Source organism: Diceros bicornis, chromosome 24, assembly GCF_020826845.1.
Source record: "Diceros bicornis minor isolate mBicDic1 chromosome 24, mDicBic1.mat.cur, whole genome shotgun sequence".
In the NCBI taxonomy this organism is placed as follows: domain Eukaryota; kingdom Metazoa; phylum Chordata; class Mammalia; order Perissodactyla; family Rhinocerotidae; genus Diceros; species Diceros bicornis.
The window spans coordinates 25063549-25086511 of NC_080763.1; the positions used below are offsets into that span (position 1 = coordinate 25063549).

Here is a 22963-nt window from a genome sequence, read left to right on the forward strand (position 1 = left end):
GAGGTGGCCAAAAGCTCTGCTCCCGTAGCTCAGGCGGGAAACCCAAGGGCAGCAGAGACCACCTGTGATCTGGCGCCTTGGACAGAGAACTCGGCTGGCTCCACTCCCCGCATCTCAGCTGCTTCTCTGGCAGAAGGGAGGCCGTGTGCCGTGGAGGAATGGGCACTGGGCTGGAGTAGGACGGACCCGTGTTCAAAACCAGGCTCCTCACCTGGCGGGGGAGGCCTTGGCCATGTCAGTTAGCTTCTCTGAGCCTCTATTTTTCCACCTATAAAACGGGAGGATAATACCCACTGCACGGGGTTGATGGGAGGCCAGAATGGAGGGAAATGTGCAGAGTCCTGTGCGTGCCCGTGCGGTGGCCCTGGGTAGCTTGCAGTTAGCCTGATCGGTCCGTCAACACCGTTCTTCCAGGCCGCCGGGCGGAGAGGCCTCAGGCCTGCGCGCCTCTTGCTCTGCCTCGCTTCGCCTCCACTCCAAGACGAAGGAAAGGGTGGTGTTTCTGGCAGGGGAGGGGAGGAGGAGCAGCCCGAGTCTTCCCAGACTCCTGGCGGGGGTGAGGGGCGCCGCAGGGAAGAAGCAGATAGTTCTGTCTGCTTTTCTCAGACAGTTCGCCACTCAGCTGCTGCCAAGCTCAGGAAGCCAGGAGCGAAGTGACAGGGAGGGAACAGACCAGACACGCTGGCTCATGCAGAGCGGTATTTTTCTCTTGATTCATTCAACAAATGAACGAATTTGTTGGGATTCCAGGCACTCTGCTAGGCCCTGGAACATTCAGCAGCAAGTAAGACAGACGTGGACCCTGCCTTCCTGGAGCCTTCATTCTAATGGGGTGGGGGCAGACGGTAAACAGCATAAACTGTGGATGAAGGATGTAAGAAGGCGATCAACGCGATGGAAAAACAGAGAAGGAAAGGAGGATCAGGAGTGTCAGGGGAGTTGCTTTATTAAATAGGGTCATCAGGACAGGCCTCGCCGAAAAGGTGACATTTGAGACGCCAATTACCTGCTCCCCTTGGGAACTCCTGAGAAGCCCATGCGCTCAGAATCAGGGCCAGGTGCCTTTCATGAGATCCTAGCATAGGAGCAAAATCTAGGAGCCCCTCTAGTCCCAGCCCAGATAATGTCATGCTCTTCCTCCGAAACCTTCAATAGCTCCCTACTGCCTATACAATTAACTACAAATCATTCAGCCTGAGATTCTGGACCTCGTGGTCTGGCCCCAACCTGTCTGTTATCTTACCAGATCCTTCTCACTCCACCTTGGCAACCAAGCCAGACTACGTGCCATTTCTGGACTAGTCTTCTATCTGCTTCCCACCTCCACTCGTTTGTCCCCTCTGCCCAAACTGCCCCTGTCCCCAACTGGTTTCTGTCGGCCTAGAAATCCCACCTGCCACCTCCCTGAAGACTTCCCTAGCCTCTTGGGGCTGTGGTCTCTGAGCCACATCACTCTGGCTTGTTCCTCTCTCCTTGCGTGGCCCTTCCTCTGCCCTGGGCATAGGCACTGGTCTGTCTGATCTCTCCACCTGCTGGAAGGGCCCTGGGCAGAGCCTGCGGCTCTTCATCTCCGGCAGGTGTCGGGCTCAGTAAACATTGGCTGAGTTGAGTGTGCCCAAGCACAAAGTCCCCCAGCCACACTGGGACAAGCCAGCAGGGAGCCTCTGGCCCACTCAGACAAAGAAGGCAGAAGTGGGAGGTCAGCAGGAAAGGAGAGAGAGAACTCAAACATAAGTGAGACTCAATGGAGGAGCTAGTGAAGGAAGGGAGAGAGAAATCCCCACCATATTTTTTCCAGAGAGACAGACTGTCGGAGCCATAAGGATGGGTCTCTCTTCTTCCCCAGAAATAGCCACTGTTTCCTTCAGCATTCCAGGCCCATGCTTCCTTGTCTCTAACTAGAATACCTCTTGCTGCAGCTGGAGCTCATTTCCTCTGGTTCCATCCTCTGGATTTGGGTCACTGTTTGAGTCCTCATTCAGCACTGATCAGAGTGGCTTTCCTGACACCCCCCCCCCAAGAAGCAGGAGCGAGGTCATCATGAGGCTGACCCCTGGCCTGGGGGCTTGTTGAGGGAGCCAGCGACCCCTAGAGCCACACAGAGACTGCCTGAGGGCCAAAGGGTGGGGGTCACCATACGTCCTGGAGGTTGTACCCGTCGTCCTCAGCCTCTCTTCAGGGCTACCCTTCCTCAAAAGCAAATCTGTAAATAGAGGGCCCCCACCGCAGTAGCACTGTGACTCTCAGGCTCCTCGTGTTCCGGGCCCTCTCTGCCCCCAGGCCCTGTGAAGCCATGTGAGCCAGACCTGCAGCCTCTGCCATCTGGCTTCCACCCATCGCTGGAGCAGCTGCAACTCACAGAGCCCCCTCCCTTCGCCTCTCTCCAGCTCCCGCCTTCGAGGCAGCCGGTGTGGCTCCTGCCCTATTTAGACAGATGGGGCCAGAGCCTCGTGTCCCTCCCATTTTTGCTGCCCCAGGGGTGGTGCGTTTCCATCTGGGGGACCCGAACTCTCCCAGATGTAAGCCCTAACACAGTCTGAGCCCACCTCCCTCTCCGCATCCATGCATGATGGTCTCCTCCTGGGGTGTCCTGCCCCTGGCCTCCACATGGCAGCTCCTTTTAGGTCAGAAGCCCCATATGTGCTGGAGGCTGGGAATGTGGCTGCTGAAAGCAGACTGTCGGGCTCAGATCTCCCTTCAGTGACAATAGTTCCCATCTTGGGGTTGTGAGGGTTAAGAGAGCTCCTGCTTGCAGTCTTAGCACAGCGCCTGGCAGTAAGCCCTCAGTTAATGTGACGACTGCTAGCCATCCTTTAAGAGTTCCTTGACTACCACCTCCTCCAGGCAGCCTTCTGGATTGCCCAGGGCTCAGTCAGGTGCTCCTCCTCTGTGCTCCCAGCACACCTTCACCAGGGCTCCGGAGTGCACTTATGCGGTCTTGTCATGGTTTCTTGGAGGGTCTGTGTACCCATGAGAATCTTCTGCCTGGACTATAAGCACCTTGAGTGCAGGGAACAGAGTCTGGTGCATTATCTTGCTGAATAAATGATTTTGTGAGTGACAGGTGGGCAGCTGGGAGAGACAGACTGAGACAAGAGGATTGAGCCTGCCTGGCTGATTCTTCTAGAGCCTGTTCTAAAAAACCAGAGTGCCCACACCGTGGCCTGGGAGCGGGGGAGGAGGCTGAAGAGGACTCCCCATCCCATTATATGGTCTAATGCAGTGCTTCTCGAAGCAAGGTCCCCGGCCAGCAGTGTCAGCATCTCCCAGGAACTTGTTAGAGTTGCAAATTCTCAGGCTCCACCCAGACCTCCTGCCTCAGAAATTCGGTGGGGGGGTGGGTGGCAGTGGGGGGCGCGGCGGGGTGGGCCCAGCCATCTGTGGTATAACCAGCCCTCCAGGTGATGCCAGTGCACCGGAGTTTGAGAACCTCCGCTCTAGTGTCTAAAGTTACTCAGGGTCATAGGAGGCAGAGGCTCTCTCGGGAGTCTCTGCTCTGCTGAAAGCTTCCAACGGCTGCCAGGCTGGGCCCCGGGGTCGGGCTCCTGCTGGACCCACGCTCCTGAGCTTGAGACCCTTTTGCTGACAGGGCAGATGCATGGGGGACACTCTCCCTGCAGACCTCCCTTTTCCAGGTGGCCCTAGACCAGAGGGGCTGCTGCTCCAACCTGGCCTTGATGCTAGTCCGTCCCCACTGTCATTGACCAGCGTCCCCTTGAGGCCAACCCCTGAGCCGGGCCCCAGGGTGGACATCTGGAGTGTTAGGGCTGAGAGAGACCCTAGAGATCATTGGCTGTAGACACATATGCTCACACAGACAGCAAAACACACAAATATGCCCACACACAAATGCATAGACTTACACAACACAACATGCATACAGATGAACGCATAAACATGCACGCACCCAGAACACACACAGGCACCCCAAACCCAAATTATGGTCACAAACACATTCTCAAGCACACCCAAATACCCCCCAAAACATACACAGATACACGCACACAACACATGGTACACACACCCCAAAATACACAAACACAAATGCATAGACCCATTGTATTAGTTTCCTAGTGCAGCTGTAACAAATTACCATAAACTGGGTGGCTTAAAACAACAGACATTTATTCTCTGGTAGTTCTGGAGGCCAGAAGTCTGAAATCACGCTGTTGGCAGGGCCCTGCTCCCTCTGCAGGCTCTAGGGGAGAATCCTTGCCTCTTCCAGCTTCTGGTGGTCGCGGGCAACCCTCGGCCTTCCTTGCTTTGTGCTGCATCACTCCAGTCTCTGCCTCTGTCTTCACATGGCCTTCTTCCCTGTGTGTCTCCATGTAGCCTTCTCATCAGGACACCCATCATTGGATTTAGCGCCCATCCTAATCTAGGATGACTTCATTTTAACTAATTATGTCTGCAGAGACCCTATTTCTAAATAAGGTCAGATTCTGTGGTTTCAGGTGGACATGAATTTTGGAGGGACTCTATTCAACCCAGGACATCCACACATCCCAAAACGCATAGGGACAGAGACAGACAGACAGACAGACAGAGAGACAGACACACGTGCCCCCGGCAGGCGAGAACTCTGAGATCCTGAGGGGAGCAGAGGCCTCGAGGTCTGAGCGCCTGTTCCTCCTCTCTGCCCAGCACGAAGTGGGTCACACTCTGCTGTAGTATTTATCAGCCGGCGTGGCTTCGCATCTCGGCTTTGCTGTTTTTGTTTGGTTTGGTTAGGTATGCACAGAGCACAAAATTCAAAAAAAAAGAGAATACAATGAAAATAAGTCTTGCTCACCCTGCCTCAGCCTCCACCCTGTTCCCCTCCCAGAAGGCCGCCACGGTCAAGAGTGTCTTGGGTCTCCTTCCGGAGAAAATCCAGACGCAGGCAGGGGCACAGGAGGGGCATTCTCCGTGTGCCGTCTGCAGCTTGCTGTCTTCACTGAAGGGAGCATCCGTTCCTCTTCATTCTGGTTGTCTGCTTTCCTGTTGTTCGGGTCTCTCCCACCTGACCCAGCGCTCACTGAGGGCAGATCTGCCTGCTGTTATCTTTCCTCCCCACTTCCTAGTCCATTGCCCACACAGAGCAGGTGTTCAGTTAAGGCTGGTTCTATCTACACATCAAGGAATCATCAACAGCTGGTTGGGTCTGCACAGGCTGGGGCTCAGCCTCCCGGCTGCAGAGCCTCAGGTCTCCTGTCTCCCCCAGTGTGTGGCCCCGTCCACCAGAGCCCAGCCTGGCGGCAGAAGGAGCTGGGGTGGCATGGCACCCAGTAGCATCCTGCCTGTTTGCTCCTGCTGCTGGGCACCTTCATCCCGGCTCTAACTGGGCTGACTGGGATGGATTGGGGCCTCTGCCGAGGCTACATTTCCCCTCCCCTCTCAGTCCACTCGGGACTCCTGCAGAGGAATCCGTCAGGAAGGAGGCTGGGGAGAGAACACTGCTGCCGGCATCTTAGCCCAGGGGCGAGCAGGGAGGGGGCCTGCGGATGACGAGCCCTTTGCCCAGCCTGCTAGCTGAAGGTTTAGTCTGGACTCGTTACCACGGAGACGGAATTACGGCAATAACTCAGGGTGGAAGTGAAGCCTGTGGCTTCACCCGGTTGTGGTGGGAATGTATTTGCTCCACAACCTTCAGATATGAGATGTGCCACATTTTTTTTTCTAAATCAAGATGGAAATGGATGCCTCCGTCCAAGATTTCACCATGCCCTCAATCTACTGATTGAGCAGAGCCCCAGGAGAGGGAGGGAGGTGGGCAGGGGCCGCCCAGCCCTGAGATTGGAAGCCAGGGAAATGTCAGCCAGCAGCAGCCTGTGCTCATCTGTGGAAGGAGGCCCTTCGGTTAGAGGATTCGTAAGAGCCCCCCCCACAGCCTAAACACTCTAGATCTGAGGTCACAGGGGCCAAATGAGCCCTACTGCCAGTCATTCGTTTCTTCAACAAATATTTGTAAAGCACTAAGCTCTACCCAGCACAGCAGAGAAAATAATGAGCAAACACAGCCATGGGCTCTGTCATCAAGGAGCTTTCCGTCCACTGGGGGAGTGAGCCATTTGCTGTGTCATCCTGTAAATAAACATCAAATGTACCAGACACTAACAAAGAAAATAATACTTAACTGTGTCAGGCCATTGCTATGTGCTAGGCACTGTTATAAGTGTGTCATGTGAACTGGTCATGTAATCCTCACACCCACTCAGTAAGGCAGATGCTACAACATCTCCATTTCACAGATAAGGAAACTGAGGCACAGGGAGGTTAAGACATGGAGCTGGTAAAGAGCAGAGGCAGGATTTGGACCCAAAGTGTCTAGCTCTCCCTAGGGACCCACACCTAACTGCCACACTATGTCTGTCTCCCAAGATGCTCTGAGCGATGGAATGTGAGGCATGGAATGTGGGAGCTTGCCCTGGCCTGGAGTTCTTCCCTAAGGAAGCAGAAACTGAGCTTAGGTTAACTAGTGGGAGAATGAGTTAACTAGTGAGAGGGGGAACATTCCACGTAGAAAGACTAGCATATGCAAAGGCCCTGTGGGAAGAGGGAAGGTGGCATGCTCCAGGCACCAAGGGAAAGATGAGGGAGGCCAGGGGGTGAAAATGAGGGGAGATTTGGGTGAAATGAAGCTAGAGCAAAAGGCAGGCCTTGTTGGCCAAGTGAAGGAGGGCTACAGAAAGCCTTCCAGCTGATTCCACCACAACCCACAGACTCTTAGCCAAGGCCTTTCTCACTCTCCTTCTACAATGAGGTTGGTAAGGGCAGAGACACATCTCATTCTCCTTAGCACTCACTACCCTGTGGAGAATGCAGGGTAGAATAAGTGAGGATTAGGGGAGGAGGAGATTGCTGCGACCTGGGGTGCTCTGAGAAGGCTGCCTGGAGGAAGCAGAGTTGAGCTGGGGAAGATCACAGGCCTTTCCACAAAGGAGAGAAATGGAGGGAGCAGAGAAAGCTAAGGTCTTTGAGGGGACCTCAGCTGGAGCTGAGGCTTCTGGTAGGGAGATGGGGGAGGTAAGACTGGGGGAGGGGTCCCTGGGGCCAAGAGGCCTCCCCCTGGAGCAGACCAGGAGCCAAGAGCTCAGCTGTCAAAAGGAGCAGGGAGCCAGGCAAAAGCTCAGGCCTTGGCTTCAGACCCCCACCTCACCTACCTTACCACTGCTAGCTGTGTGACCCTGGGCAGGCTCCTCACCTCTCTGGGCCTCAGCGTTCTCATTTGTAAAATGGGGACAGTCATCACCCCTGTCCTGACAGGGCTGTTGGGGGTCAGGTGAGATGATGCCTGTAAACACACTTCATGACCTGGAAGAAAGTGCACACCAGGGTCCCCGTCAGGCACCTCAGAGACAGTCCAGAGGCCAGGCCCATTTCAGGGCCCCCACCCCCACCCCAGGAGCCTGCTATTTCTCTTTTGTTTCTTCCCCATAGGAGTCCAGGTTTAGACCACCCTCCAAATTGCCTATAGGGGCCTCAGCAGCCACCATCTTCCACTGATTGATTAGGGGTGGGGGGGGGGGCTGAGCAGGTGGCACGGCAGGCTGGCCCCTGCTTGTGCAAGCGAGAGCTGTGCTGAGGGTGGGCCACCAGGCCCCTCCCTGGTCTTCCTGCACCTGGCCCAGCTAGACCCTGTGGGGGAGGGGGAGGAGGTGGCGTCAGATTTAGGCCTTGGATCTTCTTTCTGAGCATTAGCCTGCACAGAGACCACCGGGCCCTCCACTGCCTCCCCCCATCGACAAGCGTGAGTGGGAGCTGGTCAGAATGAGGGCTCTTGAGGAGGGAAGGAGAAGGATTGATGCAGAGGAGGAAGGGAAGCTGATTGTATGTATGCCTAGAAAGATCAGGCCTTCCTTTCGAAATATGACTTTTTCTAATTATAAACACGAATACATGCTCTTATTACATAGTTTTTCAGATTGAGAAAAAATTTTAAAAGACCCCTGACAGAACATGGTCCCACCACCCAGAGATAATTGATCTTTTTTTCTATAGGTATAATTTTGTTTTTTTATTCTTTCTTTCTTTCCCTTTTTTTTTTTTTTAGAATTGAGATCATCTAGTTTAGCCGCATTGTATCTTGCTGTTTTTACTATTTTGTCTTTTAGTGCAAACAGGAGTCACCCCCCCTCCTCCCGGTATCTCCCTGAGTCACTGTCTGGCTCCCAGGGACCTGGGCGTCGATGACATCCCCACAGCTGCCTCTCGCTCCTGCCTCCAGCCCCATTTGAGCACTGTTATGGCTGCTCACTGACTCAGGGCCATGGCAGAAAGTCTTGGGCCCCTGGGTGGGGGTCAGGGTCTGGAGGGCATAGGAAGGAACTTTCCTAGTGAGGAGAGGGGTCCCAGAGCTGAGATGGGTGGGGGGAAGCCGGCCACCAGCTTCCAGCCTGGGCGCAGATGGCTACCTTCTCCCCTTGCTGCTCTCCAGCTCCCCCTGCCACCTGCAGCCTTGCTTCCCCTTTAGCAGAGAGTCCCTTAGATGTAGTACAGATCCGGGAGGGGAGCCTGTCTTCCTGTACCCCAGAAATACAGCCCTCCTGGAATGGGCAAAGCAGCTCTCTCGCCGGTTCTGCCTTCAGAGGCTGTATGATGTAGTGAAGCCAGACACTTAGATGCCAGTCCTGCCTCTGCTCTCTCCAGTCGTGTGACGTTAGCCCGGTTACTTAACCTCTTTGAACCTCAGTTTCTCTACCTGTAGAATGGGGATACTGATACCTACCTTTTAGGCTGCTACCTCTAGCTTACTTGTGAGGCATAAATGATGGTCACTGGAACAAGCATAAGAAGACACCCGGTACCATGCCTGGCCCATCACAAATGTCCACATCTTCTTCCCCTTTTTCCTCCTGAGGCCTTCTCAGGGTCTGTGCCCACTTGGGCCTGGAGTGCATTCCCAGAATTCTCTGTCAGCATTTACTTTTCTCCATTTAGCTTCTGTCTTCAGCCTGGGGGTTTCATTCCTGTTTGCTGGGTTTGCTATTCTCTGCCTTGGGGGTGACATATAACAGAGTGATTAGGAGGGGGGGGCTGGGGAGTCGGATGTGGGGCTCAGGTCCCACTGCTCCCTGGCTGCCTGACCTGGGCTACTCACCTAACCTCTCTGTGCCCAAGATTCCTCATCCATAACATGGGATAATAACAGAACCTACCTGTTCTTTGTATAGGAAGCAAAAACCACTCTAAGAACTTTAAGCAAAATAGAATTTAATACAGGGAATTACGTGCTCACAAAATCATCAGAGGGTTAGAATCTGGGTCTTCAGAACAGAGCAGAACTGACCCACCAGACAAACCAGTCCTCAGCCACAGCCAGGATGGGACTACTGGGGCCGTGAATTCATGTCCCCTCACCTGCAAGCCGGGAGCCTCTGCAGCCTGTACCATGATTGCCTCTCACCGCGCACCCCCCCCAACACACACACACACACACACACACACACACACGCACGCACACTCTCTCTCTCTCCCCTGGAGCCAGAGATCGGGCATTGATCTGCTACATTGATCTGCTTCCCCTCCTCAACACTGCTTGTCAGCAGAACACAGCCCAAGCATCAGAAAGATGGCCTCCTCCTCCCTTCCGCCTTATAAATCTCTCTCCTGTGCATCTAACTGATGAACTTGATCTGTATTCAGAGCCCCAGCTGCAAGAGAGTGTTGGAAATGTAGTTTTAAGCTTTCTAGCTTCTGCAATATAGGAAAGCACACTAGAAAGAGGTGGAGATGGATGCTGAAGGCCATCGACTGTATCCGACATGCAATCTGATAGACTCGTTGACCCAGATGATGCATTAAGAGACTTGGCACAGTGCCTGGCACATAGTACTCATTCAGTCGACGTTAGCTGTTATCCTTATTATTGGGCCGGGGCACCAGGGAGCACCCGCTGACCCTGCTCACAGAGCCCCTGCAGAGAGAGGCAGTGGCAGAAATGCGCTGCTCTGCATGGTGCTGTCCACGGTGCTGAGCGTCCGTCTGTGGGTCCCAGGGCTGGCTGCCTTGTTATTTTAGTGGGCCTGATGGCAAGGTGGAACCCCAATCTACTCACCTCATGCTGGGGCTTCAGGGGGGATTGAGTGGGCTATTTAAGGGCTTCTGAGGAAGGCTGACCTCAATCCTAGGAATGATAGAAAAGGCAACAGCCAACATTTGGGGTACTCCTAGTTTACAAAAATGCCTCTATGCACTATCTCCTTTAACTCTCCTAACCGCTCTGTCATAGGCAGGATGGACATAATTATATCCATTTTGTAGAGGAGGAAACCGAGCAGCAAGAGATTAAGTAGCAGCTAATAAATAATAGAGATAGATTCACACCCAGTCTCCTGACCCAAAATCATATGCTCCCTCCACTCCATGATGTGACTTTGGGGAGCAAGACATAGTAACCAACGATGTGCCGTGGGGAGGCAAAAATGAGTGACTCGGGTACACTCTGCACACTATGAATATCCAAATTCATACCCCAATTTTATTAGTTCCTGCCCCTGAGTTTGGCCCTAGATAAAGGACCATCTGTCTTTCATTGAGGCCTACTACATGCTGGTCATTGTGGGAGAACCTGGAAAGTATAAGAAAAAGACATGAGGGGCCGGCCCCGTGGCTGAGCGGTTAAGTGCGCGCGCTCTGCTACTGGCGGCCCGGGTTTGGATCCCGGGCGCGCACCGACGCACCGCTTGTCCGGCCATGCTGAGGTGGTATCCTACATACAGCAACTAGAAGGATGTGCGACTATGACATACAACTATCTACTGGGACTTTGGGGAGAAAAAGGGGGAGGATTGTCAATGGATGTTGGCTCAGGGCTGTCTTCCTCAGCAAAACGAGGAGGATTGGCATGGATGTTAGCTCAGGGCTGATCTTCCTCCCCCCCCAAAAAAAAAGAGAGAGAGAGAGAAAAAGACATGGGCCCTGCCATCAAGGAGCCCACAGATTTGTTGGGGAACTGGCTACTCATGTGCACGGGAAGATGAGAGGATAGGGCCAGGCAGTGGTAGCAAAGGCCACCTGTGTAAAGAGGGTGAGGACAAGATACAGACCAAGCTAGTCATTGGAGGAAGGCTTCAGGGAACAGGATTTGAGCTGGAGCGGGGGTGTAAATGCTGAGACCAAGGCCCCAGCTGAGCCCAGGAGGAAGTGGCTCAAGCTCAGTCAGGGCGGGGCCAGCAGCTCTGAGAGACAAGGGGTCAGGACAGAGGGCAGGCATGGTGCCCCATGAAGAAGTGGCCAGGCCAGTGATATCTGCCAGAGGGGAAAATGCAAGAATTTGGGGATTCCAGTGAAGAGGAGGTATGGCCCTCTGTGGATGTCTAGCCAACTTTCTACAGACTCAGAGGGAGCTGGAAGTAGGGAAGAGAGATCTCCTGAGAGGAGACTATAAGGACCAGTCTCATGAGCTGCCCCAGTGCACCATGATTTAAGGGGCACTGAGCTACCATCCCTTATCCCAAAATCTCTTCATCCTCCCTCCTTATTTAGGGGGAGTCAGAAAACCTTCTGGATCTTCTATAATTCCCGATTTAGCTGCAAATAACTGGGAATCTTAAGCTAGTGTTTCCCTATCTTGGCCTCACGTAAGAAGTGACTGGAGATTCTCATTCTTCAAGTCTGGAGTGGGATGTGATTATCTGGATCCACTAAACTTCCAGGTGATTCCAGTGTCCCAGAAAACTCAAGTTCTAATCTCAAATCCACCACTTTCCCCAGCTTTAGGCAAATCTCTTAGCCTGCTGGCAACCCAGCTTCTTCATACATAAAGTTGGGCAAACCATCTTTTGCTGTGAAGATATGGGGCGATTGAGACTCAAGGGCAGTTTAGAGCAAGGAAGGGCTTACTGATACTTAGGGGAAGATTCCTGGCCAGCTGGCATGGTGGGTAGGGAAAGACATTAGGCAGAGTGACACCCCCTTCCCAGCTTCTCCCTCTCCTCCAGAGTACCCAGCCGCCTAGCAGTGAGAGTGAACCTGAGCCACTGAGCTGATGTCCTGGAAAGGGTGGAGGGGAGACCTGAGAGCAGGGGCCATGGAAGGATATGAGGAGAGACCCAGACAAGAAGGGGTGCCCATGGTCAGGAACTCCAGTTTATTTAAGGTCCAGAGCCATGGAAATAATGTTTCGTGTTGTTAACAAAACGGTGATGAATTATTGAAGAAACTGAGAAAGCCAGATGGCAAGGAGGGTGGGCAGGTGCTGTGGCTTTGTGCACTCTGGGGGTCACAGGGTTGAGAGAGGAGTTGGGAGTGTCACCCCACCCACAGCTTCTTCTCCTAGGATGTAGCTTATGGCTATAGTGATTTTCTCTCCAAATCAAAGTGCAGGCCCTATGGACCAGCTCCTGAGAACTCATGGGGAGGCTGGAGCAGAGTGGGCTCTGGGCAGTGCCAGGAAATGCAGGCTGTGTGGCTGCAGGCTGTGTCTCTAAGATATCTGGAATCCTAGGTCCAGCCTGGCCCTCAGACACCTCCCACTGAAACCCCTCATCTTACAGATGAGGAGACTGTGGCCCAGAGAAGGGAAGGCACCTGCCCAAGGCCACACAGGTGGACCAGAGCCCAGCTTTCCTGGGGCCCCTCAGTCAATAGTACTTTCCACTGCACTATCCTGAAAGGCTGGGAAAGGTTCTATCCCTGGACTGGGGCTTGAGCGAGGTCTTCCCCTTCCTCTGCCCCCTGCCCAGCCCTGCCAGCCCAGCAGAGGCCTAAAGGGCTCAGGAAGTAAGTAGCAGAGCAGAGGGTTACCAACTGCCCAGGTTCAAGGGACAGCTCTGTCACTTACTAGCACTGTGACCTTGGAGCAAGTTATTTAACATCTCTGGGCCTTAATTTTCTCTTTCATCTAAGGATGATCCTAGTACCCTAGGGTACTTGTGAGGATTAAATGAGCTAGTACTTAAATGGGAAGTGTTTATCCTATGGTAAGTGCTCAGTAAATATGTTTGCTATTAATAAAATTGGCCCCTCCCTAGGGCCTCCTGGACCACCCTAGCTCTGGGATTTGGTCTCTTCACACAGAGGACTTGGCGTTGAGATGTCCAGCTCGCCTGGAAGGATAAGTGGGGAGCAAAGTGCTGGCCTGGCTAGTTAGGACAGCAGTAGCTGAAGCCAGGCCAGGTCTTGGAAGCCTGGGAATGAGTGATGGGTCAGAGCAGTGATAAAGACAAGGCTAATTCTTATCAAAGCCTTTGCCCAGTTGCCGAGGAACAGTTGGCCCAGGCCTAGGACCACTAAGCCTCCAGCTTTTGCCATGGGAGGCTAGAATGGGGGAGAAATGGGAGAGGAGGAAGGCCACGCACTCCCCCATGAGATAGGATGTGCAGCTGAGGAGAGGACTTGAGAATCCTGACTCACCAGCCAGCATTAACACCATCTCTTGCTGCCCCTCCTTGGCCCAAGAGCCAGGCTGACACTTGCTTTTCATGCACAGGAAGAACAGAGGCAACAGCCACCTACAGGCTGCAGTTTGAGGGGTACTGGACCATCCTTCCCACACTTCACATCTCTCCTCTTGCCTGTTCCAGAACAGAGTAGGTGGAAGGAGGCTAAGAATGGTCCAGTCTGGGCCCCTCACCACCATCTCACAGATAAGCTGATGACGATGATGACAGTACTGGCTAATACTGAGCACATGTATTTCTCAAGCACTGTGTGAAGGGCTTTATGTGAATTATCTTATTTCATTTTCACAACAACGCTGTGAGACTGTTATTATCCCCACTTTCCAGATTTGAAAACCGAGGTTCAGAGAGGTGAAGTCACTGTTCATGGTCACACAGCTAGCAAGGGTGGATCTGGAATTTAAGCCCAGACAGTCTGGCTCCAGAGAGCCTGCTTCTCCCCACTGCCCTGCACAGCCTCCCTGTGCTCTGTGTGAAACTCAGACTCCAAAGAGAAGAGTTCTCTGAGCCCCCGTCACTGGGCAGGTTATGCCCCTGCTCCGTGTTCCTTTAGCATGTTTAGATTTCAAGTGTCCTTCTCTCCCGTGCTGATGCTTTGATCCCCAGAAAGCTTTCTGCCCCTCTCCCTCACACCCAAGAGCTAGCTTTCCTTCCAGAAAGAAGGAAGGTCCAGGCATGGCTTAGGGGTGAGAACAAAAGGCGGGCGCTGCTCTATGTTTCCACGGCAACAGCCTCCCTCATTACTGCCTCTGCTTGCTGCCGAGAAAGCTGAGGAGGGTGGCGAGGTGGGGGTGAGGCTTTCTTCTCTCTTTTTCTTCCTCACCTCCCCGTTGGGCAGGGCGGCCAGGTGAACTGAAAGCCTGCGCCCGACCCAACCCCGCTGGATGGATTTCCCCCACTCCGAGCTTAGAGGCTGGGACCTTGTAGCTGGGGGTCCTCCCAGGCAGAACAGCAGCGTGGGCCAGGTCTCCTAACAGCATTCCTCTCCCCAAATCCCAAAGGCTGTGAACTTGCTGAAAAGGACCTCATGTTTGTACTTCCAGGGTCTACACAAGGCCTGGCAAGAGTACTTACACAATGAATTCTTGTTGAATGAATGAATAAACAAGTGAAAGACAAACCAGTGATCCATCCTACACGCTAGCCATGACTGTTCCTTTTTACTTTCCCAAAACGCTATGCTGTCTCCCCTCTGGGCCTCTGCCAACACGATTCCCTCTGCCCACATTTCCCCACCACACTGTGCTGATTCCCACACATCGTCACGTCTCTGCTTGGAGGTCACTCCCTCGCAGAAGGCTTCTCTGACTGCTCCAGAGTGGTCCCTCCTCATGGCTCCCTTTACCTGGCTATCAGGCTGTCGGAGTGTGCGGCAGCGTGTACCTTGCGTGCTTGCGTGTCTCCCCAGTGAGTCTGGGAGCCTCGTGCCGTGGGAACAGGGTCTGCCAGGCCCCCAGAGCCTGGCATGATGCCTGGCTCCTGGTAGCTACTCAACCCTCCTTTGTGGAAGGAAGGAAGGAAACGAGGGAGGGTGGAAAGAAAGGAGGGAGAGAGGGATGCTTTTGGAGTGAGGGAGAATGAGAGAGAAAACAGCAGCATCTAGTACTCAAACCTTCTTAGAGCCAGATGGAAGCCAGAGCTCTTCACAGCCCAGGACCCCATTACCTTCCCTCATCATGCAGAGTCTTAACCAAATAATAACAACAGTCACAAGTGCTATGACTGGGTAGCAGTTCACCAAGCACTTTCACATCCTGGGCCTGGTTCTGGTCCCCAGCAGCCCTGAGAGAGGCTTGTAAGCTGAGCCCCTCATTTTAAAGGTGAGGATTCAACAACGGTGCTGGGACAACTGGGTATGCACATGCCAGAAGACAAGCTTAGACCCTTACCTCACACCAATGCAGAAATTAACGCAAAGTGGATCATAGACTTCAATGGAAGAGCTAAAACTATAAGATTTTCAGGAGGGCAAGCCCGTGGCTTAGGGGTTAAGTGCGCGCGCTCCGCTACTGGTGGCCCAGGTTCGGATCCCGGGTGTGCACCGATGCACCGCTTCTCCGGCCATGCTGAGGCCGTGTCCCACATACAGCAACTACAAGGATGTGCAGCTATGACATACAACTATCTACTGGGGCTTTGGGGGAAAAAAAAAGGAGGAGGATTGGCAATAGATGTTAGCTCAGAGCTGGTCTTCCTCAGCAAAAAGAGGAGGATTAGCATGGATGTTAGCTCAGGGCTGATCTTCCTCACACAAAAAAAAGATTTTCAGGAGAAAATCTTTAAGTCCTTGGGTTAGGCAAAGGTTTCTTAGATACAATACCAAAAGCATGGTCCATAAAAGAAAATTTGATAAATTAGACTTTGTCAAAATTTAAAACTTTGGTGCTTCAAAAGACACCATGATGAAAAGACAAGCGACAGACTGGGAGAAACTATCTGCAAAACAGGCATGTGTTGAAGGAGGAGCATTCTGAGCCTAAAAATGAGGAAAGGGCCTCTGAGGGCTGATGCCACCAGTGAAGCCGCCCTGGGTCCCTAAATCTCATGGTCTCTCCACTGCATTTGTTCTTTTGCAGCAGTCCCGTAGCTGACTGGGCCTCCAGGCGTGACTTGAACCCTCACTGAGAACTGACTCAGGTAGGAAAAGCCTCACTAAGGTCTTCTGACTCGCGGGCTTCGCCTCACTCCCTGATCTTCCACCTGCTTCCTCAGCACGGGCTCCCCCCAGTGGCCACCAGCAGAACTGTAGCTTCCTGTCGCAGTTCACCCAGAGCCTGCGGCGGCTGAGATGCCTGCCCACTCCACCAAGAGACCCCAGGAAAGCCACTGCTGCTACTCTGACCCTCTGGCAGAAGGCTTACTGTTAAAATGTACCGTGTTCAATGTAAACTATTATAAGTTTACATTTGGCTAAACATGTTAGTGTAAATGAGTTAACCAGCGACCTGGGGTAATAAAACTGTGGGCAGCCTAGGCAGAAAGAGGGGAGCAGAAAGTAAGAAAGCTTAAAAAGACAGGCAGGAGACCCCCTGCTCCAGTTAGATGCTAATCCAGAGGGTACAAGGGTGAGTTCTTGTGCTCTCCTTCCTTGTTCCGGGACTAATCTCATGATGCCCTCTATCCCTATTTTTGTGAGTTAGCACAAGGAGCCCCAGACTCCCAGGCCACCTCCCCTCTGCAGTCCCTTTACCTTTATTCCCTTCCTCATCCCCATCTCCCACCCCTCCCCAACTCCTGAAACCATTCCCCTGTGCCCCCTGGAACTCCACCCGCTTTCCATTTGACAAATATCTATGTGATACTTCTTGTGTGCCAGACGTTGTTCTCCACGACTGACAAATCTCAATCCACTTATTCCTCTTAACAGCGCTGTGAAGTGGTACTAATTGCTAGCACCATCCCCATTTCAAGATGAGTCAACTGGGGCTTGGAGACCTTAAGTAGCTTGCTCGAGGTCTCCAGCGAGCAAGTGTTGGAACCGGGATTCAGTGTCACAGAGCCCACGGTGCCCAGAAACACCCCAGCCCCTCGGTACCTCATCTTCTCACTGGGAACTGAACCCCAAGACTCCCCAGGACCCCAGGACCCTTACCGCCCTCTCAGGGTGGTTTCTGTTTCTCTTCAACACCACTGGCCTGGGGCTGGGAGAGACATCTTTCTAGCCCCTCGTTGCAACTTCCAGGCTCTTCTTCCTTCCTCCCCACTAAAGCCCCCAATCTTGGACCCGCAGGTGTCAGCCTAGACATCCTGCTCCCTATCTTTTTTACAGGCATCGACTCCTCCCCGAGATCGCTCCCCTTCTCTGAAAAGTTAGTTCCCGCCTCACTGTCACTTGGTACTGTTCCCCTCTTCATTCTAACTGATTTCAGTCTCCACATATCCCCAAAGATGATCCTTCCAACACACTGTCCTCTCGGTTCCTTGATCCCCCTGCTCAGCCGCTAACTCCATGGTCATGCCCCAGACCTTATCACTACCCATAACTGCAGTTGCTTCTTCATCTCGGTGTCACACAGCTCATTTACCAACAGCCGCTTCCTATCTGTCAGCTCACACCCTCTAGTACTCAACAATCCTCTACCCCCTGGAACTCCAACACCTTGCAGTATTCCTCACCCATCTCAACTCTCATCTCTCTCCTTACCTGGCTCAAATTCTATGGCCAATCATTAAAATTACTCCCTTGCATAGTCCTTCAATCCTTGTGTCTCATTCTCATATTTGCTTGGGAAAACCTCTACTCCAATTGAATGTAACTCTGCCTCTTCCACACCTGCAGCCACACATCTGCATACAGCTGGGGAAATGCACAGCGAGTCTCGCTGCTCCTGTTGTAAATTCAAGACCTGAACCTCAGTGGTCGTTAGTGCTCCCTGGCAATCCTACTACATCCCCCTAGTCCATTCACTTGCTCACTCCTCTAGACTTCTATTTCTACCTTTTTTCCTGTCTTCAGACATACCACACCTGCCCACCGCCAACATCATGCACTCATCTGAGACCTTCTTCCCTCTTTTACGGGGAAAATAGACGTGGTGGGAGAGAGCGTTCACAGCTTCTGCCAGCACACCTGCTTCCCCTCCTGCTGCCACGGGTCAGCTCTCTGGCTCTCGCTGAAGGCCATCTTCTCCACCTGTGCCCTAATTCTCGACCCCTCCCCTATCTTCACATTGCTCCCGCGATCCCCCCTCTCTCCTACATGCCCACATTTTTATTTTCTACTCGATCATTCCCATCAGCATGCAGTGTGCTGCCATTTCTCCATCCTAACCACCTCCAGGTCTTGTTACTCTCCCGAAGAGTTGTTCATGCCCTCTGGCTCCAATCTCTCTCGCACCTATTCTAGTCTGGCCACTAATAACCTCCACATTGCTTCAACTCTGCTAATTCTCCGTTGTCATCTTACTTGACCACATCAACACAAGTGGTCCCTCCTCCCTTCTGGAAACGTTGTTTTTATTGGGCTTCCAGGATGCCACCCTTTCCTGCTGTTCCTCCTTCCTCACTGCCTGCTCTTCTCAGTCTCTTTTTCTGTTTCCTTCTCATCTACCAAGCTCTCTAGATTGGAGCATCCCAAGGCTCAGACCTTGAACCTCACTCTACACTCACTCCTTCAGCGATCCAGTCTTGCGCCTCGAACAGTCGTCTACATGCTGATGACGGTGACAGTTATGTCTCCAGACTTCTGAATTGTGAACTCACATATCCAACCTCCTGCTCGACATCTCCTTCGCACGTCCGGGACCCAACTCCTGATCCCCCACCACCCTGCACTTCACATCGTGTACTTCCTGTCTTTCCCCTCCAATAACAGTGCCTCCGTTGTTCCAGTTGCTCAGGCCAAAAACCCCAGAGTCATCCCAGACTCCTTTCACACTCCCCACCCAATCTATCAGCAAATCTTGTTGGCTCCACCTTCAAAATATTTCCAAAATCTGACCACTTCGCCACCTCCACTGCTTCCGTCCTGGTCCAGGCTACCATTATCTCTTGCCTGGATTGCAACAAATTCCTCCTAACGGACCTCTTTGTGTCTACTTCTCTGCTTGCCCCTGCCCCCATTTATTCTCAATGCAAGGGTCTAAGTGATCCCCTTAAAACCTGAGTCATTTCATGTCACGCCTTGGCTCAACCTCCCCCTCCCTGTGCCCTTGGCTCTCCCCTGTCCAGCCCACTGGCTGGTTATTTGCTCTTCCTCAGTGCTCCAGGAAAGCTTGCACCCCTGGGCCTTTTGCTCTGCCTGAGTGCCCTTTCCCCCATAGCTGCGTGGTTTGAGAGGTTTGCTCCCTCTCTTCAAGTCTTTGCTCAAATGTCATCTTAGTGAGGCCTTCCCCAATCACCCTCTTTACAATTCTAATCTCACCCTCGTCCTGCACTGCTTCTCCCACTAGAATCCCATGAGGGGGGGTTTATTTGTCTTGTTCACGGATGCATCACCAGCCTTCATCTGGCACGGAGCAGTTGTTCACCAAATATTTGTTGAGTGATTGAATGAACAAGCCTGCGTTTCTTGAATGGGAGTAAAGAGTTTCTAGGGTGAGATGAGGGCTGGAACCAAAACGAGTGATCTTTTGAAATCAGAACAACCTTGCAGATAAGTCCGAGCAGCTACCAGTCACCTCCAGTTTTCGCCTGCGCTTTCCACTGTTATCCATGCCAGAAGAACACTGATGCCAGCGACCGTGAGCCCTGCATTCGAGTCTTACCAAGATGCTCAGGCTCAGGATTGGCTCAGGCCCCGGGGCAGGTGCTGATCTCCCTGGTTAGGTCGAGGTAAGACAGTGACGTTTACTGAGTCACTGCTCTGTGCCAGGCACTCTACATCCCTACCTAATTTAGTCTTAGGAGCCATTGCCTGTCCTGGAAAGTGGATCGGAGCATCGTAGGATGTTAGAGATGATCATCTTGAGCCCTGTCTGCACGGCATCCCATGAATGCAGTGGTTCCATCCTCCAAACCAAATATTTCTGCTCTGAGGCCTGACCCACCTTTGTGAAGTTTCTTCATTTATATACAAGACAGGCTTCATGAAGGTAGAATTAGGAAGACCCATGTGGATGTGCATTTTACAACTCTTTTTGTAAGCGGATGAAGTGGTCAAAATAAGAACTCTCGCAGGGAATCTGGGCTCTTCTGTCATCACAGCCCTGGGCTGGGGGGAAGCTGTTCTCTTACAGGGTAGGGCTGCGGGCCATCTCAGCGCTGACCTGCTGCCTTGACCAGCTACAAGCTGGCACTGGGCACTGGGTCTGACGCGCACTCAACACACCTCCCCCCAACTCCCCGGTAGGCTTCTGCGTTTTACATAGTGAAGGGGAGCCCTCGCATCTGAGCTGGACACCCCGCTGTTCACCAGGGAGCCTCCCAGCATGGCTGTCTCGCCAGGCGACCTGAATGTGGTGGGAAAGACCAAGAACATGACGGTGGATGACTGCTTCCACTCTCGGAACACGGTCCTGCAGGGGCAGCCCTTTGGGGGGATCCCCACTGTGCTGTTCCTCAACATCACCCTGTGGGTGGTGAGTCCGGGGCACTGCGGGGGGCAGACAGGGATGGAGCAGTGGCCGCGGTTGTCCAACTGGACGCCAGCCACAGTGGCGGGAACTCCCTGAACGTCAGTCCTGCCCAGGGCGGCCGGGGTGGGTGGGCCTTGGGGAAAAGGAGGCTGGAAATAAGGGCAGAATTGCTAAGATTCTCTTTCATGCGCCATTGTTCACAGGCCCACTGGCCAGTGCCCTTGGGCCTTCCTCTCTCCCTTTGCTGATTTCTTCGAGGAGTATTCTTGTCCAATAGTTCTAAATGCCCTTCGTGCCACCAGCACCTTCATTCAGCGAACTCTGAGCATCTACTCTGTGCCAGGAAACTGCTGGGCACTGGGCATCCAGAGTTGAAAAAGGCATGGCCCTACCCTGACCGAGCTGGCCACCTCGTGGGGGAGCCCCAGGGAGCCCCGGGGCCCTCAAGAACAGGGCCGGCTGAGGGCCGGCTGAGAGGAAGGCATCCATCCGCTTTTTTGCCCCATCTCGCCTTTCTGGCCTGTAGGTCATCATTTTGATTTACTCCTTCCTCCGGAAAGCTGCGTGGGACTACGGGCGCCTGGCTCTGCTGATACACAATGACAGGTGAGGAGAGACTGGGGACCAGGATGAGCGAGCTGCTTGCTCCTGTGGGGGACGTGCCACCATGACCAGGACATGGCTCTGACCAGTGCCCAAGCTGCAGCAGGTGTCCCATCAGCAGGTGGTATATCGTCACCCATCCCTGCCCCTGCTCTGGCCCTCCCTGCACGAAGGGACTTGGAGGGCAGCCATCTCTGGGCATGAGGCCACTTTTTTCTCAGATCTCAGACTTTCTGGATCCCATGACTCCCAAGATGCATTAGGCACCTGACAACAGGGGTGGTTATTGTCTGTACCCAGAGCTGTGTGCTCAGCAAACGAGCTGAGGCGTGTCTGCTGCTGGGCGAGAGGGGACTGCAGCCCTCGGCCCAGGGAGCGGGAGAGACCGCAAGGCCGGCACCTGAGGCCTTTTCTCTCCTTTTCTACCCACTGCCTTTCCGGGCTGGCAGCCTGACCTCGCTGATCTATGGGGAGCAGAGCGAGAAGACGTCCCCCTCGGATATTTCACTGGAGATGGAGCACAAGGACAAGGTGAGTGCTGGGTCCTGGCTCTGGGCAGGCAGCCCTGGCAAGTGCTGGAAGGAGCATGCTCATAATCAGGGGCTGTGCAGTCAGCCAGACCCAACCACTTGTAGCAGTGTGACCTGGGACAAATTCCTCAGCCTTGCCAAGCCTCCATATCCCCATCACAAAGATGGAAATATTAACCATCCCCACCTCCTAGGGTGCCAAGTAAGCGTTAGCTAATTCTAATATTTTCAAGGGATTTTTGAAACTAATTTTCTACTCTTCTCAAACCTCCATCTGTTCTCACTGCCCCAAGCCCCCACTCTGAGCCAAGGACTCACCTCCCACTTCACATAGAAGATTCGAGACATCAGGCAGGGATTCCTTCAACCTCCTGCCACCCAGCTCCTCCTGATGGAGCCCGGTCTCCTCCTTCCGTCCTTTGCCAGTCCTCCGCCTGAACTTCTTCATTTATTCAGCCAGTTGCTGCGGCGCGCCAGCTGTGTGCCAGCCACAGGTCTGGGGACTGGGGACTGGGCAGTGAACAAAACAGACCAAGTCCTGCTGCCTGGCACTTTCTTCCCGGGTGAGAGACACTCAGACAGATGCAGATGGGACGCTGGTAAGTGCATGAAGGAGGCGAGGCGCAAGGAAGGCACTCAACAGTGACGGAACAGAGCTGGAGTATTATAGATGGTGGTCAGGGATGGTCTTGGGCATAAGATGACGTTTGCGTGGGGACCTGAATGCAGAGAGGGAGGGAGCCGTGAGAACTTCTCTTGCACAGCACACCCCCCATGACTGTCTGTCTCCTCTGCCCCGTCACCGCTAAACTCCTGCAAGAGTGGTCTAGGCTGGTTGTCTCCATCGTCTCACCTCCCACTCACTCCTCAACCCCCTCAAATGTGGCTTCCAGCCCCACCACTCCACCCAGACAGCCCCCAAGGTCATCAGTGGCCCCATGCTACGAAATCCGATGGACTTTCCTCGGTTCTTATCTCATCTCTCAGAAACATCTGACCCCATAGACCACCTCCTCTTCTTGAGCAGGCCTTTCCAGTTGCTTCTACAACATCATACTCTCTGCATTATCCTTCTGCCTCTCTGTCTATTCCTCCCCTGTCCCCTTTGCAGGTTCCTTCTCCACACGTGGAGTCCCCACAGCTGATCCCAGACTCTCCCCCTCTTGCTCTCCACTCTCTGTTTCCCGGGCAATGTCATCTACACTCCCGACTTCAATCGCCACCTCTATACTCATCCCTCCTGACTTCCATCTCCAGCTAAACCTTCCTCTGGGCCCCAGCCCCATTTGTCCGATGGCCTTCAAACTATCTCCACGTGGAAATTGTAAAGGTGTTGCTGATTCAATATGTCCACAGCAGGCCGTGATCTCCCTCCACCTCCGCCTGCCCCTAGATCTCCGGTCTCAGACTCTTCCCACCACCTACCCAGCTA

The 22963-nt window shown here is 53.3% G+C and overlaps 1 protein-coding gene across 4 annotated transcripts in view; it reads left to right on the forward strand.

Annotated features, from left to right (window-relative positions):
* The window catches only part of TMEM63C (transmembrane protein 63C), a 57852-nt gene that overhangs the window by 2206 nt on the left and 32683 nt on the right, over positions 1-22963 (forward strand). For 2 of the 4 annotated variants that reach the window (XM_058567429.1, XM_058567432.1), the window contains exons 2-5: positions 15959-16019; positions 20173-20401; positions 20925-21004; positions 21451-21532. In XM_058567429.1, coding sequence (XP_058423412.1) covers positions 20252-20401; positions 20925-21004; positions 21451-21532 — 312 coding nt within the window. In that variant the 5' untranslated portion in view covers positions 15959-16019; positions 20173-20251. The remainder of the gene's footprint in view (positions 1-15958; positions 16020-20172; positions 20402-20924; positions 21005-21450; positions 21533-22963) is intronic. The other 2 variants (XM_058567430.1, XM_058567431.1) reach the window with 2 other exon arrangements.